The 15,030-nt window shown below is 38.5% G+C and overlaps 1 protein-coding gene across 2 annotated transcripts in view; it reads right to left on the reverse strand.

The window, feature by feature from the left end:
- The window catches only part of TRIP13 (thyroid hormone receptor interactor 13), a 39,834-nt gene that overhangs the window by 16,923 nt on the left and 7,881 nt on the right, over positions 1-15,030 (reverse strand). For both annotated transcript variants that reach the window (XM_039348018.1, XM_039348019.1), the window contains exons 4-9: positions 14,135-14,300; positions 11,707-11,836; positions 10,299-10,354; positions 2,645-2,735; positions 2,222-2,294; positions 1,612-1,675 (exon numbers count right to left, since the gene is read on the reverse strand). In XM_039348018.1, coding sequence (XP_039203952.1) covers positions 1,612-1,675; positions 2,222-2,294; positions 2,645-2,735; positions 10,299-10,354; positions 11,707-11,836; positions 14,135-14,300 — 580 coding nt within the window. The remainder of the gene's footprint in view (positions 1-1,611; positions 1,676-2,221; positions 2,295-2,644; positions 2,736-10,298; positions 10,355-11,706; positions 11,837-14,134; positions 14,301-15,030) is intronic.

Raw genomic sequence — 15,030 nt, forward strand, 5'->3', positions numbered from 1 at the left:
ATAATAAGCCATTCACTTCTACTATTATTAAACTTGTTCTTTCAAACTCTATTTCTACAATGATTATAATTGCTTTCTTCTAAATCTGAGGAAATTTTAAGTGTGCAATATCAATAATTCATTTTGTTTGTTAAAGGGGTACAATGGAAAATATGCTTCCCCAATACTGTTACAGAGGGGCTGGCTACCCATAGTGTGAAAGAAAGATGGGAGGTCTCAAGTTTGCTTTCTTCTCCTGAGATTATTAGCTCCACTTCTTGCTATGAGAAAGGTTTTATAATACTTTCCTACTTTAACCTCTAAATTGTGATAATAGGTCTGAATTGATCTGGCACACTACTATGAATGTTGATTATTATATTATTGAGGATAACAATTTGTTTTGGTTTGTTAATTTTGTCCCCTTTTATCCTTTATTTCTGCTGTGTAATATTTTTTCATTTTTATATGGCGGTTGTTTTATATAATACTTTTATGTGCTTGCCAAGAGGTGCTTTTCATCGCAATGACATGCAAATATATTTAACAATAATAATAAAGTGGTATGGAAAAACTCTGTGGCATCACTTTGAGATGTGTGGATAAGATCTAAGATTTAAAACCATACAATGGCACAAAACATTTAGGACTTGATATACCACAAATTATAATAAATTTCACACATTCAATGGGTGGGTCCTGAGGATCAAAGGTTAAAGTGTTGAAAAAAGATAAGAATTATTTGCTTTGTTTAAGAACAATAACATTTAATTACAAAAGTTACAAGAAATAATTAAGCAGGAACAGGTCCCATAAAATAAAACTTAAAATCTTATGGTAAGCCTATACGTTGGAGACAAATAAATTTCTGCAATAAAACTTCTTACTATCTTTCTAGGATATATCACTTTGAATTTTGCTCAGAGATTTAGCAGTAATTCTTCCATGCTCCTCTAGTCTCTCTCCTTTCCAGAGATGTTTCTCAGCCATCTGCCTCCATTCCCCCCCCCCAAAGTTCTCTTCCTGAAAGCTCAGGAGTACCTAATTTACCTAAGGGTAATTTACATTCAAAGTCCATTTCAGCTTTACCCTACTCTACCATCAAGATTTATCACACAACATTCTTCATCTATTTCACTTGGAGAGCTCTCTCTTCAGAATCTCCCTCAAACCTATTTTCTTTCTCTTATCAGCTTTTCTTCCCAATCTCTTTCTTTATTTCTAGAAGTTGCTTTTTTGGTTTTGCTCTCTTCTTCCCCCTCTCCTCTAGATATAAGGATTCTAAAACAACTAAGCTTTTGTTCTCTTTAGCGCAAAGGAAAAGTATGATTTATTCCCTGCCCCTTCCCTTCATTATTAGGCATATCCTTCTGGAGAACAAAAGTATGGAAACCCTGTTTGATTCATCAGTGTTAAATAGTCTTTTGGGCTGAGTCAACCTGCCTACTTTTCCAGTACGTGGCAGATTCTGTAATAAATAGTGGCTTGTCCATTCATTATACAGGTTCATTACACTGAGATATGAGAGTTTATTTTTACACCAAAAAGGGAGTATAAATTCCTACCAACTCAACATATCCCAGAAATCACAAATGGAAGTTAAACATCTGAAAAAAATATATAAATACATACCTCTGAGAACCATTTAGAGAAGAGGCTATGGCTATTTATCTCTATCAACTGTCCATAGCAGTACCTAAAAGTTCAATTAAAATTAACCCTTAAAACAAAGAATATTATTTCTGTCATGTCTTTATAAAGCATTAGACCAAATGAGACTTTTCCCAAGTCTTAGACTTACTTTACTGTGAGAATTAACTAAAACAAATGAAGCTGAAACAGGGTCAATAAATAAATATTATTAAATAAGGAAATTAACTTTAAATAATAATTATTATTATTTAAAAATAACTTTAAATAATAATTACTTAAAATAACTTTAAATAATAATTATTTAAAAATAAAGGAATGAACAATTTCAGAGTTATTACGGGTTATGATGTTTCATTTATATTGCTCTGAAATACACAAATACTTTTGTTTTCATTTAGATCTTACATTGTTGTGGAAGTGGAAGTTGTACAATAGGAATGGAATGATGTCCAAATGAAAAAGGTTCAGATTAAAAGAAGAACAGCATACATACAATAATATTCAACCTTTGCAAATTAAGGTTGAAATGCTAGCTTGTGAATTAAATGCTATTTTAATTTTGAATATAGAAAACATTACTTAAAATTACCTATGTGAAAGTCTAATAGTCAACTTCTGAGCCATTGCTCTACAAAGAGATGTTTTACCAGTACCAGGAGGACCTACAATCAAAATATAGCATACTATTAAATAACTTAATTCAGCATGTTTCTGACCACATCAGCTGACAGTATTTGCTACTGAATTATGGCAGTCTCACAATAGTGACAAATCACACAAAGTAGTCCAATATATGAAAACACAGTGCAAGGCAGTAACTGGGACTATATTTTGCTCCATCTTTCAGCTTCCATTGTAGTACAGTAAGGGAGAAATAATACTGATTTTCTTACAGGATTATTCTACAAATTATTTAATCACTGAAGAATACAGTCATACAAAATGCTGTAAGTTAAGTATTACATTAAAGTATTCTAGCTGCATACATTTTAATTAGAAAGACAATAATTACCATGTAATAGAATAACTCTGTTCCATGATATCAAGTTGTTATCAACACCTCGGTCAGAGAATAGTAATGTTGTGGTCACATAATTTAATAGCTAATTAAAGAGCAAAGTAGAAAATAACATATTAGAATAAAAATGAACATTAAATGTTTCCATCAATGTGAAGAGCAAGTCAATTCAATGATATTAAGGCATAACAAAAAATCTACAACTAACCTAATATCTAATACTTTTATTATAATGTCATAATAAAATTATTAGACATTAGGTTAATTGTAGATTTAGTAGACTTGAATAAAAACAAAAATCAATTTTTAATTTTATCATCAAATGCTGAAAAAGCCTTTGACAAAATTGTAGCTGTTGATACTATATTTTGTTGTTTATTTTTCCTTTTTCTATTGTATTTTTCACTTTTTATCTTCCTGGGCTCCAAGATCACCACAGATGGGGACTGCAACCAAGAAATTAAAAGACGCTTGTTCCTGGGGAGGAAAACTATGGCAAATCTAGACAGCATACTAAAAAGCAGAGACATCACCCTGCCAAGAATGTATAGTCAAGGCCATAATTTGCTCAGTTGCAATGTATGGCTGTGAAAGCTGGACCATAAGAAAGACTAAGTGCAAAAGAATTGAGGCCTTTGAACTATGGTGGTGGAGAAGACGAGTCCCCTGGACTGCAAGGCGATCAAACCGGTCAGTCCTAGAGGAGATCAACCCTGACTGCTCTTTAGAAGGCCAGATCCTGAAGTTGAAACTCAAGTACTTTGGCCATCTAATGAGAAGGAAGGACTCACTGGAGAAGAGCCTAATGCTGGGAAAGATTGAGGGCAATAGAAGAAGTGGACGACAGAGAATGAGGTGGTTGGATGGGGTCACTGAAGCAGTAGGTGTGAGCTTAAATGGACTCTAGAAGATGGTAGAGGATAGGAAGGCCTGGCGGAATGTCCATGGGGTCGCGATGGGTCAGACACGACTTCGCAACTAACAACCACACAATCCATATTACTGTATTTCCTCTACTTTCTGGCAATTCAACAATAAAGTCCATAGCAATCTCTTTCCATGGCTGAGAAGGATCTGCTACAGGCTGTAAGAGTCCAGAGGGCTTTCCTGGGATTCTTTTTGTGGTAGCACAGACTGCACAACTTTTTACATAGTTCTCCACATCTTTCTTTAAGCTTGGCCACCAAAATTGCCTCCAAATTAAACGTAGTGTCTTTAAATATCCAAAATAACCAGCTTATTTAATGTTGTTGCTATGCTGGAGCTCTTGGAGTCTGAACGATTCAGACAAATACAATTTCCCCCTTTTCCAAGCTAATCCATCCTTATGGGTCAGGATGGTTTGGTTTTCTTTGAGCCATTTGTCATTTTCCAGTTCTGGCTTTAATTTCTTTGTTAATGGATTGTCTGGGTTAGGTGACTTCATGTGTCATTGTTTCCTAGGAGTTATTTGAGAAATGAATTGAAGCAATAACATAATTAGAATCTATGATCTGTTTACATTGGCTTTTATACTGAGGCAGTCTAGAGAGGGCATCAGCTAAAAAATTCTTTCCTCCCGGTATATATTTCAAAATAAAGTTAAAGCGATTAAAATCTTGCGCCCAGTGTACTTTTCTGGGGGACAATTTACGGGGAGTTTTCAGTGCCTCTAAGTTTTTGTGATCACTCTGTACTTCAAAAGGCACCTTGCTCCCCTCTAGGAAGTGAAGCCAAGTCAATAAGGCCCATCTAATTACAAAGGCTTCCTTCTCCCAAACGGCCCATCTTCGCTCCGTGTCAGTGAGGTTTTTTTTTTTCCAAAGTGTAAGCACAAGGTTGTAATTCTCCTTTATGGTTCTTTCGTAAAAGAACTGCCCCCACAGCCACATCACCGGCATCAGCTTGAATTACAAATTTCTCCTTAGGATGAGGGTGTTTGAGGACTGGTTCTGCAGCAAATAGTCTTTTTAAATTCTCAAAAGCAGCTTGGCATTTTATCAACCAGTGTAGGAGTTTACCTGGTCGCAGCTTACCCATCCTTGCCAGTTTTTAATACTTCTGTAAGAGGTTAAGCAAACTCAGCAAATGAGGGGATAATTGGCAGTAGAAATTAGCAAATCCCAAAAAACTTTGGAACTGTTTCTGAGTTCGTAGGGGCTGCCATTCAATTATGGCTTTTACTTTAGTAGGATCCATTTCAATGCCTTCACTGGAGATTCTGTAACCCAGATAATTCAAACATGTCTGATGGAACTCGCACTTCGAGAGTTTTGTGTAGAGTTTAGCATTCAGTAGTTTTTTGAGTACTTCTCATACTAAAATTGTATGTTCTCCTATAGTCTCTGTATAGATTAAGTTGTCATCAATATAAACCAAAACTCCTTTATATAAATGATCATGCAGTACTTGGTTGATCAGCTGCATGAACACAGCAGGAGCTCCTTGTAATCCAAAAGGCATGACTTTAAACTGAAAACTACCCTGGGGGCTGTTGAAAGCAGTTTTCCATTCATCTCCCTTTCTTGTATAATAATACACCTATCTTAGGTCTAACTTGGTAAAAATTTGTCCCTTTGCCAGGTGGGCTAACATGTTTTTCATTAAGGGGAGAGGGTACATATTCTCCACACTAACAGCGTTTAACCTTTTAAAATCCACACAGAGCCTCAACAATTCATCTTTTTTTTCCTTAAAAAGTATGGGGGCAGCCACTTTGGATTTTGCGGGTTCAATAAAACCTCTTGCTAAATTCTTATTAATGTATTCCCTCAATGCCTTCACTTCGAGGGGGGGTCACTGCATACACCTTTGGCTTTGGCAATTTATCTTCTGGTAGGACCTCAATGACACAGTCAGTGATTCTATGGGGGGTAGGATATCATATTCAGTCTCACTGAACACTTCAGCCAAGTCTCGGTATTTGCTGGGAATGAGAGGGTAGGGGATTTGGTGCCACATTTAGGGTTTCAGAAGGCTGATCTGGGATCCTGCTGGTGTCATTAGAGGGGTTGGGGGGTGATGGCCTTTTGGCTAACCTCAGAGTTCTCATTCCATTCTCCCACAATATTAAAGGTTTCCACTTGTCCAACCAGACTAATCCTAAAATCACTACCTCGGTCATTTTTGGGACCGCCACAAATAAATAAATAATGGATAAATTCCCAATGCTCCCCACCTCTAGTCGTACTGGTTCTGTTAGGTGGGTGACTAGGACTCTGCCCATAAGGACCCACCCACCTCATGGGGGAGGAAAGCTTTTTTAGCTCTGATGCCTAACTTGAGAACGGTAGGGAGGTTGATTAGGCATTGTGAACACCCAGATTCTATCAGTACAGGTAAGTCCATCTGTGCTCCATTCTTAGGGACCATGAGCTTGGCATAGAGGGAAAAAGGTGGAACAGGCTGACTCACTATTGGGTAGTTTTCTCCTTCATCATCGCTTTTATACAGAGTGGGTGAAAGACTGGCTTCAGACAGGCCTCGGCTTTCTCTTAAGTAGGGGAGGTGACTTGAATGGCTTGCTCTTGGTTAATCCAACTCGATTTTTCTCTGGAGGATTGCAAGCTCTATTTTGGTTTTACTGACATGGCCAAAACATCTGAGCAGAAGTCCAGCCAACGCTTTTGGAGCTCCTGTGGTCACGGCTGGTGGGATTCATCGGGAGAGCCGACGCCTCGCTGGATCTGGTTTTAGTCTAGGTCCAGGGGCCGTTGGCTTCCTGTAGTGGTTTAACTTGATGTCTAAATTCATGGCCGATACCATTCGTGGAGTTGATCAGGGATCTCTCTGAAGACGCATGCCTCGAACAGATCTGGTCCTATCTGGACTTGAAATGAATTAGTGCAGGGCTTTTCAACCGGTGGTACGCGTACCACTTGTGGTACATTAACAAGGGGCAGGTGGTACACAGCCCTGCCTAGCCAAGTGTAGTGGAGGAGGGAAAGAGCCAGTGCAGGCAAGGACTTACTATGAGAGTCCTCTGGAGCTACAGAGTAGCTGGAGCGAGGCAAAGGCCCCAGGCTCTCTTTTGGCTCACCCTCCCCCATGAGAAAGGAGGAGGGGGGCGGAGACAGAAGAGGCTATAAAAGGAGGCAGTTTGGGCGGGAAAGGGAGAGAGAAAAAAAGAAGCAGCCTTGGGAGGAGGTGGAGTCAGCTCTAGCTGCACCGAAGGGGAAGGAGGAGGGGGGGCAGAGATCAAGCAGGCTGGCCATGAGCCAATCCACAACTTCTGTGGCAGCCACCTGTGCTGGCAGCAACAAACAGACAAGAAATGCAACAGGGGAGGGGTTGCCCTCCATGAGGAATGAAGAAAGGTAACATCAGCTGGAGGTGAGACACGGAGGGAGGGAGATTGAGAGTGGAAGGATTCTTATGTGCTTTTGTGACTTTGAAGTTCTGGGATTTGTGCAATGAGGGCTTTGTGTTCTTAAGGAGTGTTTGGAATTTGTATTTGGCTGATGGCTGATGTCACGTGTTAGCTTCTATTGCTCTGCTATTGTTAGCTGTAAGTTTTGTTGCAAGGGATTTTGAAGTATTTTTCTCCTGAATGGATTTTGCCTGTAGCATTCCTTTACTTATGAATGGAGCCATTTGGGGAGGCTGCCTTAGCTGGCAGCCAATACTTACTACTTTTTTTTTCTTCCTTAAGTGCTGGCTGCGCTCCTTAACTTTCCTTTCTTGCTAGTAGCTAATTCTTAAAGGGAAATGTACCTTTTAAAGCTAGTTCACTCAGCAGCTTGTCTTTTCTGTCTCTGGAGGCTTTTCCTTGTTTGATGAATATATAGAAGAGAGAAAATATGGGGATATGTGTGTTCAAATTCTTCCTTTAGAAGGAGGTGGGCATGAGAAAGAGGAGGCAGGGAAGGAAGTCCCGCCTTAGCACTTGGCCACCAGCAGCCCTGCCATTGACTTTGCTTGTCAAAAGGTTGCAAAAGGGGATCACATGACCCTGGGACACTGTGACCATCATAAATATGAATCAATTGCCAAGCATCCAAATATAAATCACATGACTCTGGGCATGCTGCAATGGTCATAAGTGTGAAACATGGTCATAAGTCATTTCAGTGCAATTGCAACTTTGAACAGTTATTTTTGTTTTTTTTTGGTCATCAAGTTTTTGACACCTTTCTAGGTGGTACCCGAATATTGCCATATCCTAAAAGTGGTGCAGTCGGTGAAAAGGTTGAAAAGCCCTGAACTAGTGATTGCTCAGGCCACTGCACAATTCTGCTAGCCACTCTCCGGAATTCACGCATGTATTCCTTTGCTGACTGACCTGTTTCACCTCATGAATGTCTTTTTCAGCTTGCAGGGCTAGGGAACCATCTTCAAATCTGGCCCTTAGTCCTTGGATAAACAGGTTGAAGCTCCATAGCTCAGGTGATTGCTCGTTGTACAAACCGTTCAACTACTCCGCTGCCTCCCCCTCTAAGTTTGCCACCACCACATCGACCATGTTGGCAGATTCTGGATAGGCATTGGCATTCTGGTTCATGTGGGAGTGCACTTGATTCAAGAAGAAAGTTATCTTCTTGGGATCACCATCAAATGTGGGATTGAAAGGAGGGGCTTCCATGGGTCGTTGATGCTCAGGACTTAAGTCACCGGGGGTACCAATCAGGACTGAGTCTGTAATGATAATGGTTGGGATTAGCATGATGCCAATATCAATCCGGACTAGCCCAACATGGATATCGATCAGGGCTATCCGAGTATTGCAGTGATTGGGACTTGCTCGATGCCGATAGCGTTCAGGGTTGACTTGGTGTGGGTACTGGTCAGGGCTCACATAGCAATGGTACCAACCATTGCTGACGGTCAGGGCTGGTATAACATCTACGGCAATCAGGGCTGACAGGCTGCTGACACTGGTCGGGGCTATCGTGACACTGACACCAGTCTGGGCTTTGCGTCCACACAGGGCTCGAAGTTAAAGCTGGTGGCTTTGGTCACTAGGAGGTGGCTTGGGCCCCAGCTATGGGACTTGGGCTTCACCTGGATTGGGGATGGTCTTTGGGTCATCTGTCATCCTGTTCACTGGAAAGTAACTGACAGGTGACCTGCTCCTTTCCTCCCACCTCCAGTCCTTCAAACTTCTGTCTTAAGTGCTCGACGGATTGGCTCCAAATTGCAGTCAGATATTTCCACTCACCCGACTCATCCCAAGCTGCTAGTTGTTTGGCGCCTCTTCGGTCAGGAGAGTGTGATTCGTGAAAAGCAGTTAGCGGGAATTCAGCTTCAGCGGCCTTTACTGAACTCTTTTTCGGTTGGGTTGTTTCTGAACACCAAGCGTCTCCAATAGATAGGACTCCCTCAGATAGCAATAAGGGCTCCAACTGGATCTCCTGTTCCTTTGGTCTCGCGCCTGCTGCTGGAGCCACCAAAGTCACACTCTCCATTGGGGTGATGGCCTGCACTCCATCCACTGATGTGACTGCTGTAGTTTTGAGGCCAGCAGCAGGCTCTTCCTTTTTCTCCATCATGGAATCTTCCCTGAGTCTTTGTCGTCCTCCCATGACTTTGGGTAGGCAACCGGAGCTCAGGACTCCATGGTATTAAAAGAGTATGGAGTCTTGGGTTAATGTCATGGTTCCGATAGATGAGACCAATTAAAAGAGCTTCAAGGCAAGGAATTCTTCCTCAAATAACATTTTTATTTGGCTACAAAATAATGGCACGTACAAAGGTCAATCCAAGAGTAAATTCCCCTTCCCCTGACTGCAAAGTTGCAAGTTGCAATTCCCACCCCAGTTAGATGTCATAAATCACATTCATCAATTGTTACTAAACGTGGGCACTCCTCCCAGATTTCCAGCCCACCAAAATGTTATCAGTAATGATCTTGGTTCCCATACTTGAGAATTGTTATGGCTAACCTAAAACTACACTTCCCCCCTACTTCCTTTCTAAATATGTGGCAACTGAAAACGAAGTGAAAATGGCTTTAGTTCAATCCATTGCAGCGTTGACATTTAATCTTTTCACGCTTTCACTCAGATGTTACATATCCTAATTAAAAGGAAGTTTTTCAAACTGTCTTCCTTCAAATGATATGACTAGCCTATAAAAGGGAAATAGCTTTTGACACTTAAGTATTGTAATATATATATATTTGTAAACTAGACTCCACTTTGCAGGATGCATGAAGTCTTATTTTCAGGTATCCAATCCATTTTATTTTTAATTCCACTTTATTTTTAATATTCCTGTAATACCATTTTTATTTTGCAGAGATCAGAAGGCACCAAGTTCTTCCAGGAACTTGGAAACATAGTGAAGTAATTTAAGTAAAGTTATTAAAAAAATACTTGTTATCAATCATGGATGGAGGAAATTCCTGTAATTAATAATGTAATTCTAATCCTGTAAAATCTCTGCAAAAAAGGCATCTTTTTAAATGAAGAAAATCTGACATAGCCAGTTTGACCCAATTTGTATTAATTGGAGTTAGAACTGAATAAATTTCTTCGAGGGAAATCAAAATGTTTTTAAAGGGAAAAAAAAGTCCAGTTACCTTTTGATACAAGTATCTTTGGGATACTTGAGGTTGAGGTTGAGAATCTCCATAGACCTAGCCATACTGACTTTGTCAATCTGATAAATTATAAATTACATTGTTTCAAACATAGACAACCATTTAGAAACCTGATAAAATGCAACTTACATCTGATTTTATTTCAGCATCATAAATCAGACTTTCCCACAGACAATGAAACTCAACTGTGAAAGACAAAAACTGTATATTATTTTAAAGAGAAAAAAAGGCAAACTATTAAAAACAATATAGTTGGCAATAGAAATCTTGGAATTTTTGAAGTAGAGTATAGTGATTATAATAATGAGGAACTGAGTATTTTACCCATATTGCTATACTGGCCAGTCAGAAAACTCCCAATTAACTGAAAAGAAAGGTTTGCAGAAATGAAAAATTGAAACCACATGGCTTCTAAGTAAAAATGAAACCAAAAATAGTGATAATTTTGTAAATTTTGTAAAAACATACAAATAGTGATTGTATGTATCTTTTTTTTTATTGAAAATTTTTAGTTTTACAATAAAATAATCCCCCTCTCCCACCCACCCCCTTCCCCCCCATCACCCTCCCCCATCCTTCCCAGAGCTGAATACAGGGTTAATAAAAACTAGAAAAAACCTTACAACTTAAATAAACATCAAACAATTATAAATACATTCAAAAAACAAAATTTTAAATACTTTAACTCCAATATATAAAAACAAAACAAAACAATAATTCTAATCGTTTCTCAACTTCTTCATTTTAACTTCACAAAAAATAAACAAACTTAATAAAATATTCTGAGTAACTGAAAGAGATTTATATCAAACCCTAGTATTGGTTTTAATATAAAGTTAGTCAAATTCCAATTTAATCAAATTCCATTCAGATGGAAAGAATTTTCCATTAAGTAGTGATTGTATGTATCTTATGGAGTACTCATTGTCTTCCTTTAAAGTCTAAATCTAAGGAAGTGCATTTCTGAAGAAATAACATCCTTTTTGATATGATCATCTTTGCCTACACTATTCATGAGGTATAAGCCAAGAGTATCCAACCCCTGGCCCACTACTGGGCCTTGAGCCTTTCGGATCTGCACTGTGGAAGTGGCGGACAATCGCAAGCAACGAGTGTGTGAACTCCATTTGCACGAGCGGGAGGCGCACATGCCTACCACTCGCACAAATGGAGTTGTGCACTCGCTTGCCCACTGCGCATGCAGAACTCCTCACACACACACGTCAATCCACAAAGCTGAAAAGGTGGGGGAACTCTGATATAAGCCAACTGTTAAAATTTTTTTCCCAGTTTCCAGGAATTTTAGCATGAACGCTCCTCAGTTCATGCTTCATTTTCCCACTGGCATTTGAAAATTTTTAAGATACTATGTCTACTAGAATACACTTTTTTTTGCCTCAGAAATATTTCCAATTTCAGAAAGCGGTATACTTCATTTCAAAATGATGTTCAATTTGCTTATTTTTTTAAAATCCCCATTTAAACAAAATCTTGTCCATTTAAATAACCAATCTGTACTTAGGTTCTTTTGAAATACCTGTGGGTAATAACCAATGATTAGCTGCAATGATATGCTCATCCTCTGCATCCAGATTTTCTGTACTAGACCCTTCCTCATTGAGATGAAAAATATGGATTAAAAGTTTGCATTTATTCAAGCTGATAGGCTGCAGTGAAGAAGATGAAAACAAGTTAGGCAGCAATTAAACCCTTGCTTACCTAAAAATATATTGCAATTGTCATGACCCATTGGACCCTGGTTCAGAGGAATTGAAACCAGGACCATCCAACAGGGGGGCACGTTTCCTTTGCATGTTTGGAGAGGCCAGGAGCTGAGGACGATGGTGTCCCTTAGGTATTGGGGTAGGTGGTCAACCAGATGGAGAGCTGCCTATCTTTACAGACACAGGAGAGGATCAGCTGCTGATAGGCAGTGGTGCTGATGGGCAGCAGATCCCCTCTGATGAGGAACAGCTGCCACTTCCACTGATCCAAGAGCACAGAGAGCGGCATGTAGACAAGCTCAGAGAAGAGCTGAAAGGCTACTTGGGAGGAGGTCATCCCATCCCTCCTCACAAGGAACATCTGAAGTGGAGTGACTTAAGGAGAAGCCATGGGGAGTTAGTCTTTGCCAGGAATAATTCTTTTGGCTTATACTCCCCTGGCTTTGATTCATGCCTTTTGCTTTGCCTAGCAGCGAGGACCGTCTTCTGCCTTTTGTCTTGGACTTGTCTTGTGGACTGCTGTTTGTCCTTTGCTTTGCTCTGTTTTTGAATTGCCTTTTGCCTTGTACCTTGTCTTTGCCTTGAGAATTACCATTTGTCCTGTGCCTGAATTTTGCCTTGTGGACTAGTTTGTCTTGTGGATTCACTTAGCTGGGTGAACTGGACTTGCAACCCTGGATTTTGCCCTGTGAGCATGCTCCTACTCTGTGGACTTTCTAATATATGGGCCGTTGTTTGGAGGACTGAGAGTATCATGGGTGCAGACTTACATGTTGTTGGAGGGGCGTTTGTTGGAACATTTATTGAGAGTAATAAATGGACTTTCTAGAGGTCTGCCATGAGAAGTACTTCTTGATATGTATAGACTATCACAATCACCCTTTATCAATTATTTTAGAAATCTCTTAAATTTATGATTAAATGTTAGAAAAAATACTGATAGTTCATAAAAATATTTAATATGGTTTTCAAAAATTAATTTAAATGGGTCTTATCCAACACAAGACAAGGATGCATCTACCTATAAATTAGAATGAGATAGTACTGTGTCTTCTTTTATTCAGTTGGTAGTTTTAGGAAACACATTCTTTGTTATATATTTTCAATCTGCAGTGAGTTTTTCATCTAAGATGCATTTCAACGTGTGATCCATTATAGATGGTGGCATAGTTCATCTCTAGAATCATGGTTTTGCATTTTTATGATTAAATTATGGCTTATATAAATTATAGATTTGGGGAGAAGAGAAAAACTTTGGATCACTTTTTTCATAATTAATGCAAAAATAATTGTGTTAGACTTTGCTTTCACTTTAGTAAACTTGTTCTTTGGAAGAAATTGTTAGTATTTTATCGAAAGTCTTGCAGCACTGTTTCTAACAATTTTATTATTAAAAGGGTTCATAAACTTTGTTAGCCAGAAAAGGTGCTATCAAAGATTACTTTTTGCCACCACAAACTTATATGGCTCTCTTCCTACAATAATAATATTTTACCGGTAATTATACATAAATGTGTTAAAAATCACATTTATTAAAATAACAAATTAATGATTGAATCGTTAATTTGACATTAAATTTTTAACAATATATATTGAGTTGATTTTTGTAATTGACTGCCCAATTACAAAAACTCTGAGTGACTTACAAGTAAACATCTAAACTAGAATAAGAGCAGCAGAACAACAAAGATAACAGAATTAATTGAAGCCAACCAAGCATACAACATCTTTTTCTAAATAGGGTCGTCATGTATTCTGATCCAATGCCCAAGGGAAGAATCAGGTTTTCAGGTTTACAGAATAACAAAAAGACCAGGACCATGTTATTCCACAAACGAGGCATTAAAATAGAGATATGGCAGGTTTTGGAGTCTATCAACTGATACTATTTCATAGAAAGAATCTGAAGCATGCCTAGGTTGTTGGATTTCATGGATCAAGCAAAGATAATTGGAGAAGATGATTCCTCAAATAACTTGATCCTATGCCACTAAGAGTGGTGATACTGATTATGTGCCATCAAGTTGGTGACATCTCTTAGCAATTTAAATTGCAATTACAAGCTTATATAGAGCCAATGCAAATACAAATAATATGCTATATGGATGCATGCTTTTGTGAATACTCATGACACTGCATAACTAATCATATTTTTAAAACTTTTCAATTTTAATAATACATAAAATATGCAACCTTTTGGTAACAGCTAATTATGGAGAAGCAAATGAGCAAAAGAATTACCTGCCTATCTTTCAGCGTTAGTTCTGTATCCACAACTGCAATTGACTGTATATTATTTGTTAGGAAGCAGTCATCAAACTCAATCCATTTGTAATCACCAAAAATAACACTGTGCCTGTTTAGTAGCTTTAAGACACTTAGTTTGATATCTTCTTTTTTTGCAGTACTGGTTAAATAGGAGAAAAAAATAATCAGCGTCACCCACAATCAATTATACCCAGGAAAAGATAGAATGCCACTTATTTCAACCAGCTGAGACACAAAATATCATCTGCTGTGTTATCAGAGGAAGGTATGCAAAGGACACTTCACTGATAAATGACAGTCTTCTGATTATAATACCCTCAAACAATTGAAGACAATGTTCTAAGCTGACACCAATATTAAAAGAAACTTCAAAAAAATCTAAATAGTTATGATTATATTAAATCTTAACAGCACAAAGAATCTCCTGTGAGTACTCATGTACCCATTTACCAAAATACAAAGTAGCATTACTCCCTCCCCCCCCCCCAACTTTCTAGGATGCTTATCATTTTTGTATTTTTGTCAGGTTGGTACCCAACACTTTTTAAAGAATGCTCAGAGAGCTCATAGACAAATTTCTAAACAAAAATTACCCTGGAGGCTAAAACTTTGTAGGTTCCCTTATATTAGTTAGGAAAAGGATTTTAAAACTTTTTTTTAGGCCATGGAACTATTAATTTAAAAAATCCCAGATCCTTGATCTGAAAAATAGTGGTTGTAGTATTTTTTTTCACAGGAGAAAAAACTTTCTACAGTATGTTTGAAAAACAGCTACCGTATCAAGTCTCTGGCTGTATTTGAGTGAACTTTTCGTGGTGGTGGGGTTCTGTCTGTTGTCCCACATGAAATCTATTCATGAGGGGTAGAGT

Source organism: Crotalus tigris, unplaced genomic scaffold, assembly GCF_016545835.1.
Source record: "Crotalus tigris isolate CLP2741 ecotype Arizona unplaced genomic scaffold, ASM1654583v1 scf7180000018106.563195, whole genome shotgun sequence".
Taxonomy (NCBI): Eukaryota; Metazoa; Chordata; class Lepidosauria; order Squamata; family Viperidae; genus Crotalus; species Crotalus tigris.